The 12,500-nt window shown below is 41.3% G+C and overlaps 1 protein-coding gene across 1 annotated transcript in view; it reads left to right on the top strand.

Annotated features, from left to right (window-relative positions):
* Positions 1-12,500, top strand: part of LOC307270753 (uncharacterized protein) — a gene marked incomplete at its 3' end in the record, with an annotated part of 23,844 nt that overhangs the window by 2,683 nt on the left and 8,661 nt on the right. Inside the window, exons 3-7 of the mRNA XM_080054636.1 lie at positions 232-273; positions 980-1,042; positions 9,156-9,209; positions 9,690-9,821; positions 10,443-10,688. Of these exons, the coding sequence (XP_079910762.1) occupies positions 232-273; positions 980-1,042; positions 9,156-9,209; positions 9,690-9,821; positions 10,443-10,688 (537 nt within the window). The remainder of the gene's footprint in view (positions 1-231; positions 274-979; positions 1,043-9,155; positions 9,210-9,689; positions 9,822-10,442; positions 10,689-12,500) is intronic.

The following is a 12,500-nucleotide window of genomic DNA, read 5'->3' on the forward strand; positions in this document are numbered from 1 at the left end:
TGTTTGTCTGTTCCAAATGTAGGGACAAGTTTCAAGTTTTCAACATTAACTGTATATGGGAGTGGGCACATCTGCTTGCTTTATACAAGGTTTGACCTGTAAATGTGCTCAACTATTAAAGCTGGGCTATTTTTTCTAAGAAAATAGTACAATTTATTCAGCAAATATTTTTAAATATGTAAAACTCCCCAAACTGCTGCTGCAGTGGAATCAAACTTTTTGTTTTTACAGAACAAGCGGCAAAACTGGACAAACAGGAGGATCAGCTGCAAGGTGCGTGGAAATCATCACGTCTGTCTCTCTGTCTCTCTGTCTCTCTCTCTCTCTGTCTGTCTCTCTGTCTCTTTCTCTCTCTCACTTTATCTGTGTTGTTTTATTTCAGAACAAGCAGTGAATCAGCAGACTGAGGTTGATGAGCTGAAGAAACAGCTGCAAGGTTTGTGGATTAATCACATCTCCTCTAACAAAAACATGTTCAAACAATTTTAACCAAAATATATTTTCATTACTAAAAAAATCTTGATAAAGTGACAGCAGGTCACTGTGGTCATCCAAGCAACTTCTTTTAAAGTCCCACGGTCGAGGTACAAACTTTGGGGTGATCACACTTTAACAGTTGTTGCCCGAGACTATGGAACATGTCTCCCCCTGACATTAACTCCATCACAGACGCAGCCCAGTTTAAATCTAACCTGACAACTTTTAGAAAGACTTTTAATACACAGTAGCACTGTGACATTTTCCTCCTGCTGTTGTGTAAACTTTTCTGACTTTACTGTATGTTACATTTGATTGTTTCCTTGATGTAAAGCAGTTTGGACCTGCTGGTTGCTGTGAAGGGCTTTATAAATAAATGTTGATTGATGGATAGACGATAAACTACAGAGAATGATGATGCCAGGGTTGTGTTCACAGACAGCTGAATTCTCTCTCTCTCTCTCTCTCTCTCTCTCTCAAACTTTATCTGCTTTTTTTTCAGAACAAGCAGCAAAACTGGAGGATCAGCAGACTGAGGCTGAGACGCTGAAGAAACAGCTGCAAGGTTTGTGGATTAATCACATCTCCTCTAACAAAAACCTGTTCAAACATTTTCAACTGGAATATATTTTCATTACTAAAAAAATAGTAGAGCTACCGCAAGGTTTTCCTGACTCGGGGAATCAGCGACACTCAATGGCAACACCATGAAATAAAGCTCAGTCATCAGAAAAACACACACATATTACTGTGAAATGCTTGGGACTCGTATATTAAATCAACATGTAAAAGCGTACCTATAGTTGTGAATATGGGCTACTGTGGTCTATGATATGCAGTTATGATGTAGGTTGAATTACCTATCAAGTAGGTCTTAACATGTTTAGGTTATATCTTTTAATTGAATCTTATAGCGCTACTCTATAATAATATACGTCGGGAGGTGTTTCCGTGTGTGGCCAGCGGGAGAGCAAATAGTCTATATTTTAGGCAGTGTTTTCAAAATAGTTTTGACCTGTAAAGGCCAAAATTATTCATTTAAACAGTATATTTCGTTAGATAAAATCATGTAGTGAATTTAGCATATTATTAGGGGAGAATGGGGGAATGTGAGCCATCGGGTAATGTGAGACACCCCCTGTATCTAGGCAATGGAACACATTTTTGGTCATGTGAGATATATGTTTTCAAGCCCCTCTCATTTCCCCATGGCCCTGAAAGAGAGGACCTCATGGTGCTGTTGTCAGTATGTTTTTTTTCACAAAAAATAATTTTTTGCATGTAAAAGTAAATTTTCTTGTTAGCAACTTAGTCGATTGTTGTGCCAAAGCAAATTGATTCAGGTAGAAAAACTTCTATCATACGTGTTGATGATCTACCAACATATGAAACCATGTGATGATGATAACTGAAGATTAGCCTGATTAGCTGAGAGAGGTAGTTTTTTTCTCAAATTGTGGCAGTGGGGTAAAGTGAGACAAATGCTGTGGGGTAAAGTGAGACAGTGTATGCCCTCTTTTAATGAATCCATTATATTTGAGGTAGCAAGGAGACTAGTTTGAATAAGACAAAAGACAATGTGGGCTGGAAGTGGGGGTTGATGGTTGAAGGGGTGTCAGCAAGGGCGCATAAGATAAGATAAGATAAGATAAGATAATCCTTTATTAGTCCCTCAGTGGGGAAATTGCGGGAATACAGCAGCCTTGCATACAATAGAGACACATAGTAAAAAAGTAATATAAATAAATACAATAAACAGTAGTAAAATAGTAGTAAAACAGCAAGAAGATTTCCAATTAAATATACAGACGGAATAAGAGTATATATACATATAAAGTACTTCAACGTATTTATATTGCACCAGCCGAGTACAATTAAAGTGTCCACAGTGAGTAAAGTGACGAAGTGATCATGGTTTACTGCTCAGTGTGTTGTGCAGCCTGACAGCAGCAGGGAGAAAGGACTTCCGGTACCTCTCCCTCAGACACCGGGGATGAATCAGCCGGTGACTGAAGGAGCTGTGCAGCGCTGCCAGAGTGTCCTGCATTGGGTGGGAGGCGTGGCTTAACATGGACGAGATCTTAGTCATCATCCTCCTGTCCCCCACCACCTCCACGGTATCCAGAGAACGTCCCAGCACGCTGCTTCAGGAGTGCTCCCTGCACCCCAAAAGACCTCAGTCTCCTCAGCAGAAAGAGTCTGCTCTGACCCTTTTTATATAGTGCGTGTATGTGGTCGGACCAGTCCAGTTTGTTGTTCAAGTGAACACCCAGGTACTTATAAGATTTGACGATCTCAATGTCCAGTCCCTGGATGCTCACCGGTACCGGAGGAGGGCGTTTACCCCGGCGGAAGTCCACCACCAGCTCCTTGGTTTTACTGGAGTTTATCTGGAGGCGGTTTCGCTGGCACCATCCTAAAAAGTCCTGGTTCAGCTCTCTGTATTCCCCGTCGTCATCGGCGGAAATGAGGCCGACGATTGCAGAGTCGTCAGAGAACTTTTGCAGGTGGCAGTTAGCAGAGTTGTGGTTGAAGTCCGATGTGTATATGGAGAAGAGGAATGGAGCCAGAACGGTTCCTTGTGGGGCTCCCGTGCTGCAGGACACCCGGTCTGACTCACACTCCCGAATCCGCACATACTGTGGACGGTTGGTATGTGCGGATTCGGGAGTGATCTTCATCCTCAGCTCCCTCTGCACAGTCCTCAGCTCCACTTTGTTGCCAGATCTAAAAGCCCTCTTTTTCTCCTTGAGGAGGGCCTTTATCTCTGGAGAAATCCAGGGTTTGCCGTTTGAGAAGCACCGCACAGTCCTGGTGGGTACGGTGTTCTCCACACAGAAGTTAATATAGTCCGTGATGCAGTCGGTGAGACCGTCGATGTCTTCCCCATGGGCATCACTGAATACTTCCCACACAGTTGTTTCGAAACAGTCCTTCAGAGCCTCCTCGGCACCATCGGTCCATCGTCTAACTGTGCGGGTCACAGCTGGCTGCTTCTGTGCAAGAGTGGTGTACACAGGCAGGAGGTGCACCAGGTTGTGGTCAGATCGGCCCAGGGGAGGGAGTGGTGTTGATGAATATGCCTCCTTGGTGTTGGCATAAAGAAGATCCAGTGTCTTATTGTCTCTGGTGTGGCATTTGACATACTGGGTGAATGTGGGCAGAGTGGAGGACGGAGGGGCATGATTAAAGTCCCCAGAGAGAAGGAGGAGAGCATTGGGGTGTTGTGTCAGCAGCCTGCTTGTCGCCGAGTGGATGACGTCACAGGCCGCTTCAGCGTCAGCAGAGGGGGGGATATACGCAGCCACCATGATAACATGCGAGAATTCCCTTGGCAGATAGTGTGGCCTCATGCTAACAGCTGACAGCTCAATGTCCTTAGTGCAGGTCTGCTCCTTAATAGTGATGTGCCCAGAGTTACACCATCTATCGTTCATAAACACTACCAGTCCTCCTCCCTTCCTCTTACCGCTCTCCGTTGTCCTATCCGCTCGTATGATGTGGAACCCGTCCAGCGCAGCATGCGAGTCCGGAGTTAGCTCAGTTAGCCAAGTCTCCGTGAACACCAAGAGGCTACACTCCCGGTAATCCCTCTGATGGCGAGTCAGCGCCGCTAGCTCGTCCATCTTGTTAGGGAGAGACCTCACGTTTCCCATGATGATGGAGGGTAGGACGGGTTTGTAGCGTCTTTTCCTGGCGCGACGTTCCGCCCCCGCACGGCTTCCCCGTTTCTTCCTCCTCAGCTCGCGGGGAACATCGGGTCTCTCCTCGGGTAGTAGCACCGCCGTGTCCCGGAATGCTAACAGCTGGTCCCTTGAGTAAACAACTGTACCATGGCTGCGCGCTGTGTCCCCAGACACGGAGGTGAAAATTGAAATTAACAACAGGTAGACCACGACAAACTCGACGTGTCTAGCTGCCATACTGCACCGATTAAGGAAAGCGACAAGAAGTAAACAAAAATAACATTATATTGGAAAAAAGCTCAGTAGTAAGCAAGAGCTGCTGTAAAGGGCAGCCACTCGTGCGGCGCCGGAAGCTAGCTAAAGATAGCTGGACAAGAGCTTAGAGGGGAGCAAATGTAAAAAGTGTCTCACATTACCCCGTTCTCCCCTACATACATCTTTTTCCCTTAACAATTTACTCTGGAAGTTTAAACTATAATCTGACGTTGTTGGAAATGTGTGGATCTCACGGGACGGAAACAATGCTCTGGAATAGACTACAGGCTAATGCATTATTTCACTTCTCACAACACATTTGATATAGGCCTACATATAGTCCTACAGGTTCGCTAATACGTGATATTTCATACAGTACAATGTTGGGCGAAACTGCTTTACAAAGACTGTAATGACTGTGCCAAGCATGATATGTGATAAGCGTGTGTGTTTGTGTTTGTGTCTTAGTGTGTGCCAGTTACAGCCAGTGTTGGGAGTAACGCGTTACAGGAAGTAATGCATTACTGTAATGCATTACGTTTTGCTGTAACGCGGTAATGTAAGGCATTACAGCAAAAAAAATGGTAATGTGTAACTCGGTACATAGCTCAGTAACGCGCGTTACAATGCATTTTAAACCCAAAATTGACTGGTTTGTTGTTTTTATACAAATTGGCCAACACCGCGAGTTTCGCAGAGGAGAAAAAAACCCACGCTAATGTTACTGCTAGAGGAGAAGAAAACTCGATTTGCTGCTACAATTGATTTCAAAGATGCGCTAGCCTACTGGCTTCCGTCTCACTGCCCAAGTTATTGAAAACGTTTGTGGTGTTTGGAGACTCTGACGTGAAAGCACGTTTCACTCTGCAGTTACTGTGCTCATTGCTCAACGAGCAGCGGGTGCTGCCGCGAGCCCCTCCCCGACCAAAAGCACTGACAGGCGGTCAGTCTCGGAGCAGCCCCTCGGAGCGAGTCCCTGCCTGCTGTCAGAGCAGAGAGGAGACACACCTCCGCGTCCAGCTGCAAATGAGTCGCGCTGTTGTTAGGTGCGAAATCGGAGATAGTGTGCCACTAAACTATTTATGCTGAAGCGGTATTGCTGGATTTAGGAGTTATTTAGAGATATGGCAAGCAAAAAGTTGACGAGTAGGGAGTTGGTGTTCACTCTTTCTACGGCCCCGGTCACGGTGCGTCCATGGGCAGCTTGGTGCAGCTATATATATATATATATATATATATATATATATATATATATATATATATATATATATATATATATATATATATATTAATATTATCATATTATAATGATAACAATGATGATAATGATTATAATAATGAAGAATAGAAGAAAAAAGGAAATAAAAATGGTGGTGGGTAAAAAAAAAACATAAACGCCTACTGTTTATATGAGTTTTGTGGTGTAGTTCTAGTTCTAGTTTACAACTGTTGGCTTACAACAAAGTGGACATCAACTCTCTTTCAAAATATCAGGTATTTCATGGAAATTACATAATACAACATGGCCGCCACCATATGACGTCATAATATGCTAATTAGATGGGAAAATGTAATCCCCAGATAAACTTTAGGTCATTCTCAATATTTGTCTCATTTACACTTTGTCTCTATCTCAAACCACTTTCAATCCAGAGCCTTCTGAAATTTAAGTGTCAAAATCTAGTATTTTTTTAAATAAAACCCGGCGCCTAAAGGGTTTGCTTTGATGCAAATTATGAAATCTTAACATAACGGCGGCAGTGATGGTGCGTAAAGGACAGCGCAGTTGGCAAGCTCTCCTCAGCACTAAAAGTGCTGCAGCAAAAAAGCCACAGTAAGAGTTGATCGCTTTGTCGATTCCTGCCTCTGACACACACGTCGACTCCCAACATAATGAGTGGAGGCTTTGAATTCCATGCTGGGGGTGTTGAGCTCTTTGGCGATTTCCCGTGCCTTTTTATATATAGTCTCACCACGTTCTCTCTCCCAGCGCAAAAACGCACGTCCCAGCTGCTTCAGAGCGCACAACCAGTGTTCCACCTGAAAAAAAAGAAAAGAAACAAGGTGGACACAGACCCTTAAGCTGAATGATCGCTCTGGTAACGGGCATTCCCTTACTGGACGCCGAATATTAGACCCCACGTATAAGACGACCCAACTTTTTACGACCTATTTGTAGTGGAAACCCCCAGTCTTATATTAAAAACATCACCGCTGCATGTAACACTTTTACATTGGTGAAGTTTGTATTTATCAATGTAGCGAGTTGCGAGACAAGTGCAGGCTGAGCTTTTTTTTCAGCACCCCCTGTTGAGAATATGTTCCCGCGGCTATGTGCGCGTCTGTTTTATGTTGGCGAGCCTGAGTAAGTAGCCTATATTATAGAGAAGTTTCACATCAGGCCAGCCTATTATGTTTTATTATATTTAGGCTACTATTGTTATTATAAAATGTCACGCAAGAGAGACGATAAACAAACATAATGGTCTGTTATCATTTAGATTAGATGGCACGATGATAAGGCAGATTCTTTGGAACAACTAAAAAAGGCAAAAGTTGATGATGATGTGAACAACTTGTTTGTGCTTTTAAGTCGCCAGAACGCAATAAACAAATCTTTGAGGCTCAATTTACTTTTCAATCCACAGTAGCAGGCTCTAGCTCTATTGATATTAATATAGGCTAAATAAATACCTAAAGATACAGTATTTCTATTATAAAATGTATTGCACCATGAGCCATAAATGTGACCATTATATTATATAGCATAGGCCTACTTGTGTTAGCCTTAAGCCTAGCTCAGTCATTATGCCATACCATGTCACCTCCTGCTGTGTAATGAGCTGCATTGAACACAAGAAGATCTATTGAGAACACCAAATCCATATTTCCTGTTATTTTGGTGAAAGTAATGCAAAAGTAATGTAAAAGTAGTGTAATGCCTTACAATTCAAAGACAGTAATATTGTAATGTAACTAATTACTTTGAAATGCCAGTAATAAGTAATAAATACCGCATTACGCTTTTGAAGTAACTTGCCCAACACTGGTTACAGCGACGCATGGCGCGGGCTTTCTTCCTTTCCAGTTGCTTTCTTTGCGGCCGGTTGCCTCCCTTTTCTCCTCATGTCAGTCAAAAGGCCGGGGTTATTAAGAGCGTCACCATATTCAGCAGCTATTCAGCATTCGCCATGTATGGTAGATTGTGGGATGAAACTGGGAGGTGAAGTGGGAGGACACAGGGCGGAGATCGTCCGCGCACAATTCACCGCAGGTGGGTATTTATAAAGGGAAGATTGCGTGCGACTGTGCACCGCACAGTTTTATAAATCCCTTTTTTTGCACATATATAATAATAGCACATTATTGGTTTTGTGCGGACGCAATGTTTTAGGATGGATTCTACGCACACCTTTATAAATGAGGCCCCTGGTCCTGAGTACAGATGCTCCTTCCCTACGTCACTGTGCACGTTTGGGATTTGGAGCATAAGCTACTTGTAGGCTGAACGATTGTTTTTGAACATTTTCATCCGGACAAATTTGCAGCAAATATTCCACTTCCAACTCAGACGAACGAGAATCCCTTTGCAATTGTTTTTAAATGTATGTTACGCTTGGACGTAATGGGTCGCGGTGGACAGTCTTATATAAATTGTAGGGCAGACTATTAAAATAACAGTGAGAAAGAAAATCAAGCAAAATGTAAACGCTTTAGGAGCCCTTCAGCCTTCAGTCTTCTAAACAATTACCAAGCCGTTAATGTACACGCTGTTCTAATGTGCAGCGCGCTGTTTATTATTAATATAACGGCCCGTCATCAGACACATGTAACAATGATTTTTGCACATCGATCGCTCCATCAAGTTATCCAAGTCAGTGCTTTTTGTACGGGCAGAGAGCGTTATTTTAAGTCTGTCTTTATAAAGTTTCTTGTTAAACCTTAGTGTAGGCTACTGTTTCCTTATCACCGGACCGTCAAGTCCCGCTGTGTGTTGTTTTGGTCTTCGTCTCCACCGCCGTGCGTGAAGGCAGCATTATAACAGCTGAGGAAAGGAAAAAGGCAGAGGTCAAGAAAACATTTGTGCTTTGCTTTATGCTGCTCTCACCTTTTTATCTCTCTCCCTTTTTATTTTTTTTTTTCACACACACACACACACACACACACACACACACACACACACACACACACACACTTTAACATCTATCTATCTATCTATCTATCTATCTATCTATCTATCTATCTATCTATCTATCTATCTATCTATCTATCTATCTATCTATCTATCTATCTATCTATCTATCTATCTATCTATCTATCTATCTATCTATCTATCTATCTATCTATCTATCTATCTATCTATCTATCTATCTATCTATCTATCTATCCACTCAACTGACAAATAGACAGATAGACAGGCACAGATGTTACACACAACTGATGCTGATTGCATGACTAGACCTTTACATTTTCACACATTTTCTAGTTTTCTCTTGTTTACATATTGTGTATTTTATAACTCAGTGTTGTTGCTGTGAACAGCTGATGAGAGAGTGATGTCAGAGGATTCTAAAGGATGACATCATGAGCGAGGCCTCCCAATGGCCCTGCCTTAATCTGCTCCCTCTCTCTCTCTTCCCCCTCCCTCTCTCTCCCTTTCTCTCTCTCACTGCTGGTTGCTGTAAAGCGCTTCATAAATAAATGTTCATCAACACAATCTGTGTTGTTTTATTCCAGAACAAGCAGTGAATCAGCAGACTGAGGTTGATGAGCTGAAGAAACAGCTGCAAGGTTTGTGGATTAATCACATCTCTTCCTCTAACAAAAACATGTTCAAACTATTTTAACCAAAATATATTTTCATTACTAAAAAAATCTTGATAAAGTGACAGCAGGTCACTGTGGTCATCCAAGCAGCTTCTTTTAAAGTCCCACGGTCGAGGTTCAAACTTTGGGGTGATCACACTTTAACAGCTGCTGCCCGAGACTATGGAACATGTCACCCCCTGACATTAACACCATCACAGACACAGCCCAGTTTAAATCTAACCTGAAAACATATTTATTTAGAAAGACTTTTAATACACAGTAGCACTGGGACATTTTCCTCCTGCTGATGTGTAAGCTTTTCTCTTTTTACTGTATGTTACATTTGATTGTTTCCTTGATGTAAAGCAGTTTGGACCTGCTGGTTGCTGTGAAGGGCTTTATAAATAAATGTTGATTGATGGATAGACGATGAACAGCTGAATATATTTCTCTCTCTCTCAGGTAAACAGGTGGCTTTCTCTGCCTCTCTGGTGGCTTCTGGCAGTCAAACCTTTGGACCCTTTAACCAACACACTCCTCTGGTCTACAAACACGTCGCCACCAACATTGGAAACGCCTACAGCCCAGTCACAGGTACCTGAACTAGACATTTCAGTTTTGGCAAATCCATAATTCAATTTCAAGCAATGGTTAACTTTGAGATGTGTGTCTTTTTAGCCTCCATTACATTATTTCTCCTATACAACCATATTATTAACAGCCATTATTTCAACATTAGTTTTTTCAATACCCTGAAACAAAAATCTCAACTTCTAAAGCACTTACATGAACCAAACTTTCCATAATCATTCTTAGCACTATTCTGAAGGTTATTACAGAAGGATTTGTTCATATGTTGTTCACTGTCTGATTTATGAGACATTTTCTTCTTACAAACGTGCTGAAAAAGCATTTTTTAGGAGCTGTATCTATTATTTTTATGATTTATAAAATGAAAAAGTCTGTATCCAAAATCTGTTCTGTAAAAACTTGAAAAAAATTATAGATTTTAACTCTGGCTTCATCCAACATCTAGATTTTGGGTTTTAAAAAGAGATGCAAATTTACGAAATAATTGATTTGATTTTTGCAAATATGCAAATTATTTCAAGGTTCTATTTTACAAGGTTTCATGGTAATATCTACACATTTAATTGTTTACCTTATTCACCTGCAGTGTCTTGCTTTAAAATGAAAAAAAAAAACGTTCCACAGGTGCCTTCACTGCGCCGCTGAGAGGAGCCTATCACTTTGAGTGGCACGTCTTTGGACAAGGAGGTTATAATGCTGCTGGGTTGGTGAAGAACTCAGAGCACATCTTCATCACACAGGAGACCCAGTCCAATGGATCGTCTGCTTCTAACGGCGTCTCTCTGCTCCTGGAGGCTGGAGATGTCGTGTTTGTGCGTCTGTGGCCTAGCGCAACAGTGTGGGACAGTACCAATCACCACAACACCTTCAGTGGGCATATGCTTTTCACTATGTAACACACAAACATCTTCATCTACATGATGTTAATGCAGGGTTTGCTTTTCTTTAATATATTTTGCATTTAAAATATTATAATCTTAATCTGAATCACTGCAGCAAAGTATCTTAACTTCTCAGTTTCCTTCATATAAAAGCATACAAGTCATAAATGTTCAAATCTGCAACTGAATGAAGACAACTTTCATGTAATTTGTCTGATTCCTTTGTCATTAAAAATCACTGCAAAGCATCTCTGGACATTTCATTAATATTGTTGGTTCATTTCAATATCAACATAAGGAAAGCAAAAAACAAACAATTGCTTTAAGTCGTAATAAAACCAGACAGACGTTTATATTGCTCAGAGGATTTAAACACTTTGAGCCGTTTCCAGTATTTACCTTCATTGGTCTGAAAGTTTAATTTATTTAAGTTATAGATTCACTTGTATAAATATTTTAATAATATGTTGGTTTGATTAAAATGCAGCAGTTTAAAGTCAGCTCTACTTGTACTCAGACTTTCCTCAGATTATATTCAGATACAGGTACGGGGTGTCAAAGGAAAATATTTCGACATTTTCATAGAAGCTAAAGTACATTAGAAAATGCAGAATATTATTGGACTACAACTGTTTTTTCATTAATATGTAATTATGGAGCCAATTTGAATTATTTTAACACTGCATAATATTAGCATAGTAGTCTCACTAACCCAGTGGTTCTCAATTATTTTCTGTCATGCCCCCCCTAGGGGACAGAAATTTGTTTGCGCCCCCCCTAAATTGAAATACTATTGAGAACCTGCTAATATTCATTTATTTATCTGTACAAAACCACTGTATGAGTTTCTGTCACGAGCATTCTGCATACAATCACCTTATTATCAAAGTAGATAACAAAAATTAGCTGAGATAACTTCTGCAGCAAAAACATTCAAAGTTCAGTTTCTTAGCTCAATTTGTAACATTTAAACAAGACTGCTCAGTCTGTGTGAATCTCAGGACAGAGAAACAAGAGCAAATGATTCACTGAGGTTTGCATTTCATTCAAAACATTTTTAAACTGTAAACATAGTTAAGGTGTTTTTTTTTAAATTATTATAGGCCAATAGGTCTTCTGTGATGCGATAACTAATAATTAATTAATGTTATTATTAGTCTACTTACTTGATTTCTTTTTAAATAGCCTACAGAGACACTTGGAGAGACATGTGTACATTTATTCACAGCAAATCGCGGCCTTTTGCACGGATATGACCATACACAAGCACACATCGTGGATATGACCATACACAAGCACACATTGCGCTTGCTAGCACTTTAAAAAGAAGCACTGCTCTACACCAACAAAGTCGTGCCAAAGTGAATGGACAGTCCCAACAGCCAATAAGAACAGAGAATCGGAGCCTCGCTCTGATTGGTCAAAGTGTACAGCTCATGTTAACTTTGACCAATCAGAGATCACATACCCCAGCTTTAACGGTAAGGGGCTAAAGAACAGTGTTGGTCTGAGTGTCATGAAACATCTTCCAACATGGCCGCAATGTAAATTGTGAATTTTTGAAGAAAGTCACAAAATTAAATGTTGGTCTGGTTTCTTTGGGCATTTTTATGCTTTATTGATAGTGTAGAGACAGAGGTGAAATGGGGCAGAGAGGGGAGTGACATGCAGAGAACGACCGCGGGCTGGAATCAAACCCGGGTCCGCTGCTGGCCGAGGCCCATGGGGGGGAGAGGGGAGTGACATGCAGAACACAGGAAAGGAAAGGATGGGGAACACAGAGGTAGCTTGTCATGCTGTT

The sequence above is a fragment of the Ammodytes marinus genome (genome assembly GCF_949987685.1).
Source record: "Ammodytes marinus genome assembly, contig: scaffold_194, whole genome shotgun sequence".
NCBI classification, from domain to species: domain Eukaryota; kingdom Metazoa; phylum Chordata; class Actinopteri; order Uranoscopiformes; family Ammodytidae; genus Ammodytes; species Ammodytes marinus.